We start from the raw sequence: 18343 nt of genomic DNA on the forward strand, positions 1-18343 counted from the left end.
TAAATGCGATTTAATAATTATATTAATTAAGAGCTATCAATTTCAATATATGCAGCACAGAATTATGATTAGAATTAAAAATTACCTTAAAATAACCTTAAGGTAACCAAGTAGAGCTGTATGATGGTTTAAGTATTTTTTTTATAATGTTAAGAGTGCCTTAACTATAAATTATGAAAACGGCATAATAGGAAGAGATTCGATTATATTATTTTATAACGACAAATAATTGTATAGAAGCTATTATCAACTATTATCTTGGCTTTCGCTTGTTATGCTTATATTTTTTGACTTGCTTGCCTTTTATACTTGATAATTTAAATGTACAAGATTATTATAAAACATAGTTTGGTATATTTAAATAAGTTTTCAGAATCCGTATTAAATAGCACTTGAACAAATACTAAATTATAAAAGTTAATATTGCCTGTGACTGGATTGTACTACATGATTGTAATATAAAATCATTTTCAAACTTCTAGGAAGTAAGTAATATAATTTTCCTAATTACTACAATTATTTTATGCATATATCAAATTAATTATTATTAAAAATTATATATATATATATATATATATATATATATTCAGTGAAGAGCACCATAATACTTGTGATATAATTTTTTTTTTTGCCTATTTCCCTGTACATTTGTCGTTATACACATAAATAAAAAATATACATTATCAATAAGAATAATCGTAATTTTTTTGCTTTTGAAATTTCTCATTTTCTAAATAACTGCGAAGAAATGACGTCACATTTCTTCTTTTTGTCATTTTAAGACATAAATTTTACAAAAAAAAATATTTTTCTTTTGAAATTTCATTATATAATAAAACTTTTAACGCTTAATCGTAGTTAAATTTTATGTCAATAACTGATAATTTCTGAAATTCACTCGATTCAAAAGAATAAATCTTCGCCTATAATATTTTATTTTAATAAATTATATATAAAATATTTATATTTATTCTGCTATAACTCAAAAATTCAGAATTGAATTTTACAAATATTTGAATTAGATTGACAATATGTATAATAATACTATTTATAAAATAATGTATCATATAAATCGCTGGACTATATAAAATAATAGTATTAGACAGAATGTGGAATCAAGTATTGAAAAATTAACTGTACAGTTAGCTTGATAAATTAGTTCAAAAGGTAAAAATATGTATTATTTAAAAAAAAATTTAATATCTATATTCCAAAGATTATATATCTAGTTCGTGCTGATTTTTGACTATTCTATAACTAATTAAATGTATTTTCCTTTTCATTGGAATATCTTACAATGAAGAATATTAAAAAAAAAAAAAATTATTTCTTATATGTCAAATAATTAACATGATTTTGCAGAGAAATTTATACTTGCGATTACTTTTCAATTTATCATGAACGATAGGTAAATAGTTAATTAAAAAATTCTGTATTTTTTAATATTTCACTTAAATGCATCAAAGTTCACTATTAAAAATTACTACAAACTGATAAAGTAAATAATATTAAAATGTCTCTTTATTATATCATTTGCAAAATATCCATTTGTATATTTATTTATTCTTAGTATAAAGTGTCATGACTGGGAAACAATACCATAAATTATATGCAATCGAAATATAAAATTCCATAAGAAGGCATAAGATAAATTAAGGATAAAAAAATTTTAATTTAACACCACATGCTAACATTTCATTTATTGTTTTTAATGTTTTTTAATGTTCCGTATTGTATTAAAATTACCATATTACTCCATTAAAATGAATAATTGTTAATTACATGTATAAACTTATATTTTCAGAGTATACTGATAATGTATCTCCTCGTTATTGCGGGTTTTCTCATTTTGTGTAAGAAAATGACAATTTATTATTCCGCTTGAAACATTATCATAATATGAAATTCGTAGTAATATACCTTTGTGCCGTCTAGGTCACCATTATGATTCGACATCGGCAAGTCCAATTGTTGGATTAAACGTTCGATTTGCTCAAATCGATGAATTCCCATATGTCGCGTCGATTAAGCGTTCTAATATTAATAATATCCATCCGGAAACTGATCATCTTTGCACGGGAGTTCTTGTATCACCTAGAGATGTTTTAACCGTTGACCACTGCTTTTATCTTGCGTCGAATCAACATGTCGAAATAATCATTGGAAGAAATAACATAAGACATGGGAGAATATTCCACGTATCTTGGTGGATGTCTTATAATGAATGGATCACTGTTCGTCATGTGACACCACAATATATAAATAATGACATTACTATGATAAGGGTAAGTTATTGTTGTTTCAATTAGTAAAATAAGATTTTATAAGTTAATCCTTTTACGACAAAAGAAATTTCATTTGAAATTTAATAACAATTCTTTTAGTTAACATCAATGGTACCCTCATCTATAAACCCAGTGAGTCTCTGGCCCTTTCCGGATATAAATTTATTTGGAAAAACTGCTACTGTTGCAGCATTTGGTACTTCGGAATTCGGTGTCAGAACTCGATTGATGGAAACTGCTGAATTAAAAATTATAACGAGAACCGAATGCCAGAATATAATCGAGAGATTTCATTCAACAAGATATCAAATTAATGAAAAGTATCTGTGTGCTCGCTCAACTCCATTTACCATACTTACCAATGTAAGTGTCATTTAATTAAATTTATTTACTACTGTGTATAAAACACTCTTATACATTTATTATTATTATTAATTCCGATATCGTCTTTGTTTATAAAACAGCGACTATGTCTTTAATATTATGGGCCTTAATAATTATGTATTATAAATTTACACTGTTTATTAAAATATTAGAATTTTGTATAATTGGATTATTCAATTTAAATGTTTTCATGATCCATTACAACTATTTTTTTATAATAAGTATCCAGTCATCTCTATAATTTGATTTTTAAATTCTAGGATATATTCATATATCTTTGAAAGTAATTTTGTTAATTATAATAAAACATAAATCATTTTTATTATTACTAACATTAAAATATAATTCAGCATTTTCTATATTAAATTATTTTTACTAATTTACTTTCAGCTTAATATTCAAATTAATAATTTCATGTATTTAATCGAAATTGCATATATTTTAGGATAATAGCGGCGCTGCAGTTTTGTTTCAAGACATGTTAGTAGGTATTCATAGAGGCACATATCCTGATCAAACATGGAATAATCATGAAGATAAAGTGAATATTTTTATGTCGATTGCTTTCTATAAAGATTATATTGAAGACATTAAACGTAATTTTTAATAAGACATACAATTGTTTAATAATAAAAGTTATTAAAAATATAAATCTATATTTGTTAGCTTGTGATTTTAGTTTTGTTATTTTATTATTTTAAATAAAATATGATTGTTACAAATTAAATTATAAGATAAAATATATTGAAAGAAAACAGTTGTTATATAATTAATGGTAAATATCAGTGTAAATCTATAAATATGCATCATTGACTCTATATATTAATTAAATTTTTTTCATATCATTTGTTAGTGTTCCTTTTTTTAATAGAAAAAAAAAATAAAAATAGAGAAAAATAGATACAGAATCGGCATAAAATTGATTGGTTTGAGTTCAAACCGTTGTTCCAAATCGTTTAAGTGCAATTTTTTTATTAATCCTTGCGACAATAAGTGTGTATTAACAAAGAATTATGTTAAAAAATATGTGATTGTACTATACACTTATATTATTTATACTAAGGGTTAAACATATGAATCTTTTTCGTATTAATTTACAGACATCTTTTTCATTTTTCATGAGTTAACTATATATTTATTTATCTATTATTTATATTATTATGTTTAATTATTAATTTAATAATGTAAGTATGAATATTTGTAATATTTTTATTATAATAAATTTAACTATCACGCTGATAGGTAATAATATTATTTAGCCTATTAAAGAAAAAAAAATTTGTATATAAATAAATATATTAAAATACATTTGCACTTAAAGATGATTATTAATATGTAATAAATGAAATGGGTAAGGACAAGAAAAGAGAGATAGGCTCAATACTATACGAAAGTTAAATAGTTAGAAAGAATTATATTTTGTAAATAAGTAAGCAAAATATTCCTTAGAAATAAAAGAAAGATATACAAAATCGGCACAGCTTACAAATTAAAAAAAAAAAAAAAACTATAAAGGCCTAAGTAAAGTAAATAATACAAAGTCTAAAAATAGAGTTGTAGGAGTCTAAATTTACATCCCTGTAGATTTAATCTTAAATTAATACAATAAAAAGTCTAGAGATTAAGTGCAAATTTGGATAACATTAATTAAGAAGAATCTTGAAAAGCTTTAGATTAATAATATTAAGTATTTATAACACACATATTAATTATTTAAATATTTTTATAAATTATTTAATAGGGAGTACATTAGATCCAGTATTGCTGATTATAAAGGAAAATTGTTTTTACCAACAAGGAACATTTGTTTTAATATCTTCGTATTGAAATTATAGTTACTCTCTAAACTTAAAAAAAAGTACAAATTAATGAAAAATTATTTCTTTTTAATCGAAAATTCGCTAACACCCTTACAGCTTCAATAATAAATAAAACTATATTATTTTCGTGACAAAATTTTCACCAGAAATTGATGAAATACAATTAATTTTTCATTCAAAATGTCATTAGGACAAAAAGATAGTTTTCTAGTCAAAAACTGAAAAAATATATTGAAATATGCCTCTGTCAAACAAAAAAATTAAGTGTTTTGTTCTGGTATATATATATATATATATATATATATATATGTGTGTCTCAAATTCATAAATTTATAATAAAAAAAAATTTATAATAAAATCATTTAATATAAGGAAATTATTTACATTGAATCATGAATCAAATAAATGTATTCATACGTAATTAAATGATTTTAAATGTAGATTAATTTTATTCTCCTTAAACAAATATCTGTGTATTTATGTTAGAGGTATATAGATAGAGATTTTTAAATAAAAGAGAAATAACATTTGGAAAGTATTTGTATTCTATTATATAATATCTGAAAAACAAAAAAAATCTTAATTTTTTTAATTTAAAAATATTTTTATTAATAATGATTAATAATCAATAAAGGATAACGAGCAAAACATTAAAAAAAAAAATCTTTAATTTTAAGAAAGGCTTTACCAACAGTACTTCTCATAAATATTCAAATTAATAGTAAAATAAAACAATAATAGATATTTCATTTACAGATGATGCTTACATATATTTCTTAAATAGAGTATGAAAATTAGTGTATCTGTAAATTTATATAAAATCAAAATACCACGCATGAAAAATAATACCCTTAATTTTAAAAATTCAAAATTTTTATTCCTAATTCGAGCGCTTAATAGAGCTTGAAATTATAATAAATTTCTATCTTAAGCCTTCATAGCTTTAGTGCTTTCAGGTTGAATGTAAAGTATGATTATAATAATAGATAATTATACAATTATGTATAAATATAACCTAATTGTAAACAAAAGTAAATAAAAAATTAAAGAAAATGAATTAAAATCATTTAATCAGAGTGACTTGTCAGGTATTAAAAAGAAAGTTTGCATACGAAAAGGTCATCATATCACGTCAGCCTACGGGTTGATAAGATAAGTCTTATGTAACAGTTATTGATATCCTAAATATAATTCAAGTAATAAAATAACTTCCATTATATTTTATAATTTGCCTATTTACCATTGTTACGTATTTATAAGGAAAATCGTGTATATAAAATAATTTATTTCAACTACTTATATACATTCACTTAAGATGAGAAATATTTTTCCGTATAGATTATTTCTTCATTTAATAATCTAATTTTAAAATAAATGTATAAAATAAATGTATGAAACATTATCAATACAAAAATTATAGATGAATATTCTAACATATATTTAAGATTTTTTATATTTCATTCAGTTAATTAGTATTAAAGATTTCATAATAGTGTATTATTACTTTTGATTTTATCCATAAGATTTATGAAGAATTTAACTCTATATACTATCAATCAATCTTGTCATTTGATAATTATATTATAATGCAGCTTATATTATAATGTTAAGGTAATAAATAAATTAGACTAAAAGAATTACACTTAATGTAAAGAAATCAATAATATTTATCTTAAAAATCACTAATTGTAAATTATTATTTAAGGATAAAAATGGATTTGTATATTTAATTTAATGACATTGAAGTATATAAAATAATGAAACTTAATATTTCTATGTTACATCATCTACATAATAATATATTAAGTAAATTAAAGGCAAATAAAAAATATATACGTCTAATAAATTCAATAGCAATGTAATAAATGAATTGGTAGTATTTTGTAGGAAAATTTGAAGAAAATTTTGTGTAAAAATAGTGACAATAAAAAAACTACTTAAAAAGATCGAAAGTACAAAAACATTAACATCGATTATATAATGTTTAATAATTATTATGGTACATATACCTATATCTACATAATTATTGTAAAACCTATATTTATCAAAAAAAAAAAATAAAATAATAATAATAATAATAATAATAATAATAATAATAATATCACGTATACATGAAAATGGCATATGAAAAACAACAAATTGATCTATGTAAAGTGTAAAAAAACCGAATACATACCTTCGAATTACTATAGCATTATCACAGACAGATTTTTGAGGACCTTCAATATAGGAAATATTAAGTAAAAGGTTCACCAGGATACTAAAGTTGGAAATGTGAGCAGAAACAATAAAAGTTTAAGTAAAATGGACTGGATAAAAATAATCTCAAGCTACAAAATACCCATTGGAATAATAAACAACAGACGGTTCCAGGTAATCGAAAATATAGTAATAAAGTAATTAATAAATAGTTGTACGTCTATGACATTTATACATAATGTATGTATTTCCATATAGAAAATCAACATATTTTAAGTATACGCTAAAAAAATATATAGATTAAAATAAAAAATTTGAATTGTAATTCAAAAAAATTCATTCACTAAATCGTAGATAGACTGACTGATCTCTGTTGAATAAAGTATTATTACGATTCAGTATCTTTTAATTAATCCAAATAATTAACGAGCTAACAAAAGAAGAAAGAAATAGCTGATGAAAATGTTGAAATATTTTCACAGCAAATATTGGCGAAAATTTGTGGTTAAATTAAAGGCCGATTTTCAAATGTTATTATCAAAATGCATTTCCCAAATATATTTGAAATTAATTAGAAATGTTATTAATGATTGTTGTCACTAAAAAGTATATGTTTTTTATTATGTAGATTATATCTAAGAGCGATGATAAGAGATTTAACGTAAAATTAATCGGACAATTAATACTTTTATCTATTAATGATTAAGTATTAATACTTATTATATGTAGTAATATTACAAACAATTATGTAATAATGCATTGAGAAGATATTATAATCAAAATATTTCAAATAATTACAATAATTTATATATTCTGTGCATCTATCCTTACTTTTTATTTCATTATATAGACTATATAAAGTTTTTAAAAACTTTATTTATTAAACTTATATATTTATTAAACCTATGTTTACATTTCAATTTGAAATAACAATTGAAATTCTTATTTATTTACTTTTATTTGTTGTTTATTTAGTACTAAGTATACTAAGTATAATAAATTTATTAAGTACTAAGTTATCTTTTTGTAATTAATTGTTATATAAATTATCAAATAGATACCACTTTAGAAAAACGTCAATCATTTCGCCTTTTAAGAATTTTTTTTTTTCTAGGAAATATACATAAAAACATTTCTATCTTTAAGAAATTATGTTTTTATATTCTACGTAAAATTTATCTTTATGATACCTTTAATCAATTATGTTAATGTTTTAAACATTTGTTAACCTTTTTTAATGAAAACGGAAGTATTAGCATTTCAATAGTGCTAAATTATAACATTAAATAGTGATGAAAATTTCCTTTCTTTCATCATATTCTTCTATAGTTCGTACACTGTAGTTATTTTATATAAAAATTATTGTTTATATAATAACATTACATACACCATAGTGTAGTAATCTATATGTAAAATAGTTGCATACAAGTGTAGTAATCTAAATGTACTATAGTAGTATGCATATATACATGATATATATATATATATTATACGGTAGTGGTGAATGTAAATTTATTGATTTTCATGCATTACATGAGATAAACTCCTATAGCTAACAATAACTATTAATAGCTCAATAATTATAAATATATACCTATAGCCTTTAAGGGGATATTCTTGCAAATTTTACCTACCTTTTTTATCCATATCTTACACATGAAACTTTCAATGTTTCTATTTATGAAATGATAATTTCTATAATTTTTTTACAATTTATCTTTGATCAACTATTTATATATTTTATTGTTTTATTAAATAATAAAATAAATGTTAACTTTTATCGCACACTGTAGAAATTGGGTATTTATGAAATCGTTTTATATCCTTTGTTATATGAAACTTTATCGTCAATATTTTTCATTCTTTATATTATATGAGTAACAAATTTATTTCAAGTAATAATATATATTTTATCTAATAGTAGATAATTTAAGTAATAATTTATAATTCAATATAACATAATTATATTTCAAACAATAATGCACTGTATTAAATACACTTATCCTCGATTTTCAATACCATTAATTATTATTTTCTTATTGAATAAGGTTGATTTAATCGTTTTGAGAATATATTTTATTGTATTTCTTTATGTACGATTTGATTTTTGATAGTCTCCATCTATCAATATATTCGTTTCAATCAATGTATTTGTTTACTTTATTAATAGAATCATTTTATTATATTTCGGTGAATGAGCATTATTTTGTCATGAAGATCGTAATAATGTTGTAAATCATCCGAGATGATTAATTATTTTTAGACTATTTTAATACGTGTTGAGTATTTGACAAAATCTTTTGTTTAAAAATATTTTATTTCCTTTTAATAAGTAAAACCATTTTTAAAAGCGGTGAAGGATTTTAAAATTATAAAAACATTTATATTACGGACTTCATATATATTATTTAGACCTTTCGCAGTTTTATTTTATAGTTTACAAGATCATTTAACCATTATCAGACACTTTTGTTATTTATTTTTTGATCGATTTTATTACAAAAACAAGTATCTTCTATAGGCAACGTACTGCAATAAGGTAGTAAATTCTATAATTTTACATCGATTTATTTGAATATGGCAATTGCATTTTTCAAGTTGAAGAAAAATGATTTCAGTTTACATTTTTGATACACACACACACACACACACACACACACACACACACACACACACATATATATATATATATATATATATATATATATATATATACAGGCTAAACGTGTATGCATACCATCCATGAGTGTTTTTTTGCTGTACTACATTATTAAAATACAACAGAAAAATAATAAAATTTAATCATCATTTAACATCATTTATCTTTTCATCGATCAAAACTATTTCTCTAAAGTCTTGGTTAATTTTTTTAAACGAAACAAAACAATTAGATTACGTTTTAAAAATCAATATAAAATAGGTATAAAATAATTTACTATTCACGACATGAAAATAATTAATTATCAATGTGATGAAAATTTTTTAATCAAAGATCAAAGAAAACAGTTTTAATAAAAAATATTTCCTTTTTAACAAGTGAAGAAAACTTAAGGATTTTACATTAATCATACTAAATATCTTTAACAAAAATAAGATTTACATACTCTTGGAAACTAAAAAACATTACGCAATATGGATTTTTTATAATTTATTCGATAATATAAGGTATGAACTCAGTGCTATCCAGCTTGCTAAAAATATTGTTTTTCTTAACTTTATAAATGATTGTATTACTCATAACTTTTGTCAAAAACTATTTAGGTACATGCCGAGTTCTTTACGCTCGTTATATTAAATATGATTATTAAATTTTCTGAGGACCATCGAAGAATCTGTTATTAAAAGGTTTAATAGGCATTAAAAATTTAGCAGCTAATTTTGTTGACCCATGTACTACTGTTTGATATAACTAATCTATAGCTATTAAGATATGTTAAAAAATATATTTATTCTTATGAGCTTTTGGTACATAAAGAATTTGGTACATATAGGTAGTACATATGCTTGTATAACTTTATATATGCTTTAATATCATAAAATTTCAATTATATTTTAACAATGAAAAGATTTCTAATTTTCATTTCTAAATCTAGCATAAAACTCAAAAAAGCATTAATTCTGACCGCTATATTAAATATACTATTTTTAATAAATATTATTTTTCATTATATACATGAATATATACATAGATAGATAAATATATATTTTCTTAATAGTAGGCAAATAAGCAGTATTCGATAATAGTTATAAAATAAGTACCATTTTCCAAAATACTCGTATTACAAATATTTTTAACTAATACAAAAAAAAAATGAGATTATATTTATTAAATAATAATTCACTGCTTATCATTGTTAATAGCTTTACGCAAAATTATCTTTGACAAATTTATATTTGCTCGTTATATTTGTTTGGAATTTAGAAAAAGAGATAACTTCTCCGCTTATACTGCAAAGTAGTTATAACAGTTAAAAAAAGTGTATGCAAATAATATAAAAGTAAACAAAAAATTCAACAAAAATAAAAAAGCAAAATATATAAATTAATATTGTGGAGGCATAATTCTATCATACAAATAACTAAGACAAATTATAAAATTAATTATAGATATGAAGATTTTTAAGAAATCGAGTGTTAAGTCATTAAATTAGATAGTACTATGTCATCATCGCGTCAACATTAAAAAAAAACCGAGTTCATCAAAAGTTTTAATTTAACAAAATTTAAACAAATAAAAGGATATTCAATCAAATCTCAATCTAAACATCTAATGATTCTTTAATATTAATTTAAAAACAATTGTATTTCTTAAGCATTACGAGAAAAAATAATAATTAAAAAAATTATAAATAAAATATGACGATAAAAAATTTCATATTACATTATCGCGGCCATATATATTGAATAGAAATTCAAATTATTTCGGCAAGTGATGGCAACAATTATTAACAGCTATAACTAAGGGAAAAAATTCTTAATTAGAAATCAATATAATAATGAATGATAATAAACTTTCGATTAGCATACAGAAAATATAATAAAAATAACAAATCTCTAATAATACTGAAAACTATAAATAACAATTAAAGTAGTATTGAGAGAAAAAACGTAACGATTGTATTAATATTCCAAAATAAAGCAATTATTTTCAATTGAGCAGTGACATAATAAAAGTAAATAATAATGACGAGAATATAAAATACTTAATATTTGATATTTTGAATTAAGTAGAAAAATATTTATCAGAATTTTTAGATAAAATAATCATGCGTTTTCATCAATGCAAACGAACAAAATTATTCACAAAATAACATTTTCTCAATGAACGAAACATCACTAAATTTTGAATATTTTAGAATTTTTCTAAATATTAAATTGGATTATTTGAATATTAATAGATAATATAATTTAAATATTTAGTGGCATTTGACTTTTATGTATACATCTGATAACTTAAAAAATTTTATAATTCCAGAAATAAATATTCATTTATAAAAAAAAAATGATTATAAAGAACAATAATAGAAGAAATTTATGAAGAAGTATTATTTATCTATCACTAATTCCAAAAATTGAGAAATAATTTATCAAATATTTGCATTGATTTTTTCATTTATAAAATAGCATATCAGTTTTCATTTTATGTTTTCTATAAAAAAAGTATATATAATACAAGCGGCTAAGGTTTTAAATTTATAATGAGTTGCCTTAAATTATTAAATATAGTATGTTAGAATTATAATTATTTAAATTTGATATATTAACCTAAACAATTAACTAGAAAATAAAATGTTATATTAATTATCAAATAATATATTTTAAATATGCGGATCGATGTATATATATTGGCTGCTGGATTTCTGATTTTGTGTAAGAAAATGACAATTTATTATTCCTACTCAAACATTGTTGAAATATAAAATTCGTTTTAAAATAATTTTTATCCTCTAGGTAACAACTATGATTCCATATCAGGAAGTCCAATACATGGAGTAAATGTTCGATTTGCTTATCCGGATGAATTTCCTTACGTTGTATCTATTAAACGTTCTAATCATACTAACCCACAACCAGAAACTGATCATGTTTGCTCAGGAGTTCTCGTTTCACGTAAAGATGTTTTAACAACTGAAAGTTGTATGGAAGACTTAAATAATTATACTCCTGAAATAATAGCCGGAAGTAATAATATCAGAGAAGGTATAAAATATCACATACTTTGGTCAATGACATATACACAATGGAGTCAAATGCGACATATACACCTTCGTCGAACTATTCGCTTCAACGACCTTATTATATTAAGGGTAATTTTTTTTTCACATTAATATAATATCTCTTAGAGCCTCAATATGACAAAAATTTATTAAGGAAAAGAAACTTGTTACAGTTAACTGAAAATGTCAATGAGATGATAGTTCCTGCGGAATTATCTCGTATACCAGACACAATGTTGGGTCACTTAACCGGTGTAGTTGCAGCATTCGGTAGAGAAATTCGAGACCACATTTCTAATTTCATGGAAACCGCTTCATTGATAGTTCTATCGAGACGAACATGTGAAACCAGATTACGGAGAATGAGAGAAGAATTTATAGTCACGGAGAATGTAGTGTGCGGTGCTAATAAGCCAGTTGTATTAATGAGCAAAGTTAGTATTATTTAGATTTTTTACTAGTTTTATATTAAATTTTGTAAGATTATTAAATTTCATTAGTAATATTTGATTTATGACCAACAATATCATTAATACATTTCCAATTATTTATAAGTATCGATAATATAGGGAATTGAGTGTTCATTATTTTAATTTATTATTTTACAATTCCTTGTTTTAAATTTCAACATTTATTCGCTACTATAAAAAAAACTAAGGTTTCATTGTGTTTTTAGGGCAACAGAGGAGCCCCACTCATCCAAAATGGAAGGTTACTAGGAATTTACAGAGACTTAATTCCCGCTGGTGGAGACGAATATGCTCCAAATAAAATAAACCTTTTCATGTACCTTCCCTATTATAATGATTATATATTAGATGTAATATTTAATCTTTAAAGAAAAATGTACACAAGCAGTACAGTAGCAAAAAAAGAAACCTTAAAAATTAACGTATTACATATTGTCTACGAGTAAATTGGCATTTGTAATTTGCATAATAAATTTTAACTTAATAAAAACTAAATAGATTACAATATTGAATGCATGTCAATATCATGTAAGTTGAGAATGAAAAAAAAATTTGTATATGGAGAAACTGTTGAAGAAATGTACTGTCCATTTAACATTTTTTTTTTTTTTATAAAAATATATATAAATTCTCTTATCAATGTGTATGATGTTACGATATTCATTGTGATAGCATTAAACGAATTTTCGAATACAATACATAAATATGTCCTATGACGCTCTATTTGAATAATAAATATTAAATTATAATGACCAAAACTGAAAAATTCAAAGAATATGAACATTGTTATTTTCTTCGGAATTCTAGTTAATCAGACTAAAACATCGTTACTCAATATGAAAAATCCTTATTAAAACTTTCAGATTAAAGTGATTAAATCGAATAATTATGACTGGAAGTTATAACAAAAATTTAATATTAATATTATATTCAATGCGATTGCAATATTTATCGTTCGTTGAGCAATGCCGACAATGCACGCAATAATAAAACTTTATCATGACATTGAAAATTTATTATGTTAAAATTTATTATTAGTCGAACGATTGGGTTAACAGTTTCGTATGCGATAAATGTATGTTTATTTACAATTTCGAATTTCCATATCAATTCATTTTATTTAAATAACAACGGTTCCCAAGTTTTATATAACCAACAGTTAATAACTATTCATAAAGGAATATGTTTCACTTAGTTAGAACTAGATCTTCCAGAAAAAGTAAATCTTTTAATGTATGTTAATTTCTACAGACAATATATTATAAATATTATACATATTGTTAAAAATAATAAATAATAATTTATTGAATCGATGTACTATATAGGTTTATTAAAGATTAATTTCAATTCGGAAAACTGTATAATAATTATGGCAATATCGATTTTTCACTAATATATGTTTAATTGTCTTGTGGATGTTGTTATGACATAAATAATTAATAATATCGTTCATTAATACACACAATTTTATCAATATTTGAAGTAAACGATAGTTCTGAGAATTTTTATATTTTAATTTTAATCACATTAAATTATTATGTAAATATCTGATAATTTGAAATGTTTTCGTTATCCTGATGAAATCTGTATACACAATATTTATTCATTATGCTATAAAAAATAAAAATTAACAAAGAATTAGTACATATATTGTATTAATGTAACTATGCATGAAATAAGTCATGAAATAGTTAGATTGTACTTTTAATATATAAGTCGCTGTACCATAAACATTAAATCATAAACAAATTGAGCATAGTTAAGCCATTGAAGGATTATATAATTAACTATAATATTAATATTATAAAATTAATTGTCGATATTATATTTTGAATATGCAGATCGATGTATATCTATTGGCTGCTGGATTTCTCATTTTGTGTAAGAAAATGACAATTTTCAAACATCGTCGAGATATAAAACTCGTAATAAAATATTATTTATCCTTTAGGTAACAATTATGATTCCATATCAGGAAGTCCAATACATGGAGTAAATGTTCGATTTGCTGATCCAGGAGAATTTCCTTACGTTGTATCAATTAAACGTTTTAATCCTACTAACCCTCAACCCGAAAAGGATCATGTGTGCACAGGAGTTCTTGTTTCACATAGAGATGTTTTAACAGCTGAAAGGTGTGCGGATACGTTCGGCAATCAGAGACCTGAAATAGTCGTTGGAAATAACAATATCAGAGAAGGTACAAAACATTACGTACATTGGTGGATGGCAGTTAGACAGTGGGCAAATGTACGAAATGTAGCACTTGAGTTTTTGCAGAATTCTCTTCTTATCTATAGGGTATATTCCTTTTTAAAGCAAAGGGAGTGATTTTTATAGTAAAAATGTGTTTTATTTAGAATTAAAAATTGAATTTAAAAATTTATTATATTCATAATATGAAAAAAAAATTTATAGTTACTCCACTTGGTTTATTTTCAAATCAAACCAGTCACGATAGTCGGTGTACCCCATCAAGTTTTACGAGATATGCAAGGTGATGTTGCTGCATTTGGCAGAGAAATCCAAGATCATATATCCAATTGGATGGAAACTGTCCCAATAAAAAGTATAACCAATCGTCTGTGTGAACGGAAAGCCGAAAGCACGGGCTTCGCCATTGATATGACTCAGAATGTATTCTGTGCAGTTTCTGAACCACTTGCGCTGATGAGTAAGGTTAGAATTATAAAACTTTTCATATAATGGTTTTTTTTATTAAATATAAGAATTGAATTTAATTCTAAATTCAATGTATCTACTAAAAATTTTCAGTGTCAAATTTGTATAAATTTAATAAATATAAATTACAATTAACAATACATTAAGTAAAGAAAATTGATATAGCTTTTATAATCAATAATTTTAAATAATTAGAAGTGAACATAGAAATTAAAACAACAAATATTATTAAGCAATGTATATTAATGAAAATTATCATTAACAATATAAAGTAATTAATGACAAAAATAAATGATATCTATAATAACAACAATTGATTAATAGAATTAATATTGATTAATTTTTAGGGTAACGTTGGAGCACCACTTGTACAAAATGGAAGGTTAATGGGAATTTTTAAAGAATTGTATCCTAAGCAGCCGGAAGGATATCTGCCACACAAATTAAATATTTTTATATTTGCCTCCTACTACAAAGATTTTATATTAGATTTAAGAGACAATTTTTAAAGAGGAACACATCAAAAAATTTATTCCGAAAAAATATTCAAATTATAATAATTATAAATTACATATATAATTTATAATAAACATACATTATTATGTATTATACGTGTAATAAATAACGTTTTTGTATTTTTATTTCCTCTTTTCGTTTACCTATTTCGAATTTTAATATATTTAAAACTTGAAAACCTATTGTATGAGAAATATTTTGAAACTTCATATATTTTGACCTGAAAATAAAAATACGTATTATTTTCGTTATTCAAATTTTTAGTTAAAAAATGACAAGAATATTTCTGGTTTATGGGTTCCAGACATTGATTAACGAAGGACATTAAATAATAAAACAAAACAGCTTCTGACCTAATCGATAATAATTTGCTAAAGTAATATTTGGTTACAATTGAAACATATATTAAACCGCCGCGGAAAGAGCCAACTTTTTTTGGAATCTCATTCCCAAATTCGAAATTCACATCGCTGCTCACTGTTACAAAAAGCATTTCAAAATATGTTGATTCAATCACATCCCACGCACAAACAACCGCAATCGCCAATTTTTATCCATTGCACATACCTCACTTAGAAGCTACGGACCAACTCTCCTATGCTGAATTGTCCTGCAGTCTCCACTCGCAGGATTTCCATCCTTAATAACGTGCTCGGGATGACGTAATCATAAAAAAGAGAGAAACATTAGGATTCCCTACGGTTTGTATAAGTAAAAAAAGGACCTCCGTTTGCCTCTGTGTTCCTACTTCCGATGTATGATAAGAGTTATTGGTTATTCTCGACTGCGAAAAGTACACATAATTCCGATGTAATAAGCGTTTTCCCAATTGTAAATTATCCGCTTATTCGGTTACTGGCGATCGGATTGCAATTACAGTTGGCTGCATTATGCTGGGAAATGAAATTTGTAGTCAGGTGACTCTGGAACACTGATGGGAATGATATTTGATAATTTCGATAATCGTTTAAAGGAACGACGTGAGCTGAAAACCCGAGCTACTCATTCTTTACTTTTTGAAATTATGATCAAATATTAATTTTCTCCAAAATGTTCGCCAAGTGCATCTCCCACCAAAACTCCCACTCTTACTGATTACGCATTTGTCGCAAGATTCCATTTTTCGTCGGTTTTTTAGCGATGGACACAGAGCACGGCGGGATGGAGTAATGGACATCAGATGTCAGAAGAAGATGAACCAAGAGAAAGTGACAGATTTTAATGACGTTGAAATGTAAATGTCTCACGTATGCGAGTTCAACTAAATTTCATAAAATCGTCCATATCAATCCTACTCTCGATCCTCTATGATTCATTTGAATTGTAGTTATCTTTTTTTTTTTTTTTTTTTTTAGAAAATGAACATATTGACAATGAATAACGCTATGATTATCTCTTATACTGTCAAGAAAATTGTTTTATTTATGGCAATGGGCTTTTTGAGACTTTTGTACAAAGAATAAGGTAAATATTCTATTTACTCTGTTTGTTTTGCCAAAATTCATAGTTTTTTAAATTTGCTATATTTATTATAGTAATTTTTTGAATCGTTAAAAAAATTTTAAATATAAATGTTTTCATTTCTAAATATATAAAATATACAATTAATATGTAATTTTAAGAGTTTTAATTATTATAATAATATTTTATTATATTATTTTAACTATTAAGCTTCCCCAGAATAATATTTATCTCCTACAAACGAAGCTTCGTTAATTTTTTTTTTTTTATTTTTATTCATAATAAACTTAAATATCCATTTAAGATTATCTATATAATTAATATTTTACTTTTAAGCTCTTTAACATCACGTTAATGAACACATATATACATGTAAAATTTCTCAAATATATTGAAAATAACAGTATATGCAAAATATCTTTTAATATTATTACAATCAATATATTCAACATTATTCTTCATTATAAATTTGTTTACCATGGTAAATTTCTTATACCTTTAAAAAGGTTAAAAATTGTGTTATTGAATTTCTATTTATTATTTAATATTATTTATAAAAATATATTTAATATTTAATATTTAACCATCATCTCATTCGAAAATTATAATATGAATAAATTCATAATTTATCAATTAATGAATATATCCATAGGATTTATGTGCACCAATTAGTTTTTTCTATATTCATTAATTAATAAAGAAACATTTTGATTTTATATTTAGAATATTAATTAATTTTTCCTTTACAGGCGTTGAAACTATTATTAATGTTTATTGAAAACAACAATATTGTTGATAAAATTTCAAAA

At 23.4% G+C, this 18343-nt stretch overlaps 3 protein-coding genes across 3 annotated transcripts; all 3 read left to right on the top strand.

The window, feature by feature from the left end:
- The first annotated feature begins 1093 nt into the window (after positions 1-1093).
- On the top strand, positions 1094-13321 carry LOC105360361 (uncharacterized). Its single transcript, XM_011497251.1, has 8 exons — positions 1094-1167; positions 1805-1853; positions 1936-2285; positions 2385-2648; positions 3115-3210; positions 12579-12839; positions 13082-13191; positions 13246-13321. Exons 2-8 carry the CDS (start codon positions 1817-1819, stop codon positions 13319-13321), a joined length of 1194 nt encoding a protein of 397 aa, XP_011495553.1. The 5' UTR covers positions 1094-1167; positions 1805-1816.
- Positions 13322-14022: 701 nt separating this feature from the next.
- LOC105360362 (uncharacterized) lies at positions 14023-15206 on the top strand. Its single transcript, XM_011497253.1, has 3 exons — positions 14023-14108; positions 14717-14756; positions 14827-15206. The coding sequence occupies exons 1-3, from the start codon at positions 14058-14060 to the stop codon at positions 15204-15206; spliced, it is 471 nt and encodes a 156-aa protein (XP_011495555.1). The 5' UTR covers positions 14023-14057.
- Positions 15207-15310: 104 nt separating this feature from the next.
- On the top strand, positions 15311-16089 carry LOC105360122 (uncharacterized). The gene is made up of 2 exons (XM_011496921.1): positions 15311-15554; positions 15905-16089. Exons 1-2 carry the CDS (start codon positions 15366-15368, stop codon positions 16064-16066), a joined length of 351 nt encoding a protein of 116 aa, XP_011495223.1. The 5' UTR covers positions 15311-15365; the 3' UTR covers positions 16067-16089.
- The last annotated feature ends 2254 nt before the right edge of the window (positions 16090-18343 follow it).

The sequence above is a fragment of the Ceratosolen solmsi genome, unplaced genomic scaffold (genome assembly GCF_000503995.2).
Source record: "Ceratosolen solmsi marchali unplaced genomic scaffold, CerSol_1.0 scaffold13, whole genome shotgun sequence".
NCBI lineage: Eukaryota > Metazoa > Arthropoda > Insecta > Hymenoptera > Agaonidae > Ceratosolen > Ceratosolen solmsi.

Bases quoted from the DNA above. Each gene is read 5' to 3' on its own strand.
- LOC105360361 (XM_011497251.1), top strand. From the start codon at position 1,817: ATGTATCTCCTCGTTATTGCGGGTTTTCTCATTTTGT. The intron at 1,854-1,935 runs GTAAGAAAATGA...TGTGCCGTCTAG, and splicing joins TGCGGGTTTTCTCATTTTGT to GTCACCATTATGATTCGACA. The intron at 3,211-12,578 runs GTGAATATTTTT...AACTTGTTACAG, and splicing joins GGAATAATCATGAAGATAAA to TTAACTGAAAATGTCAATGA.
- LOC105360362 (XM_011497253.1), top strand. From the start codon at position 14,058: ATGTTTCACTTAGTTAGAACTAGATCTTCCAGAAAAAGTAAATCTTTT. The intron at 14,109-14,716 runs GTATGTTAATTT...TTGAATATGCAG, and splicing joins GAAAAAGTAAATCTTTTAAT to ATCGATGTATATCTATTGGC. The intron at 14,757-14,826 runs GTAAGAAAATGA...TTTATCCTTTAG, and splicing joins TGCTGGATTTCTCATTTTGT to GTAACAATTATGATTCCATA.
- LOC105360122 (XM_011496921.1), top strand. From the start codon at position 15,366: ATGCAAGGTGATGTTGCTGCATTTGGCAGAGAAATCCAAGATCATATA. The intron at 15,555-15,904 runs GTTAGAATTATA...ATTAATTTTTAG, and splicing joins CACTTGCGCTGATGAGTAAG to GGTAACGTTGGAGCACCACT.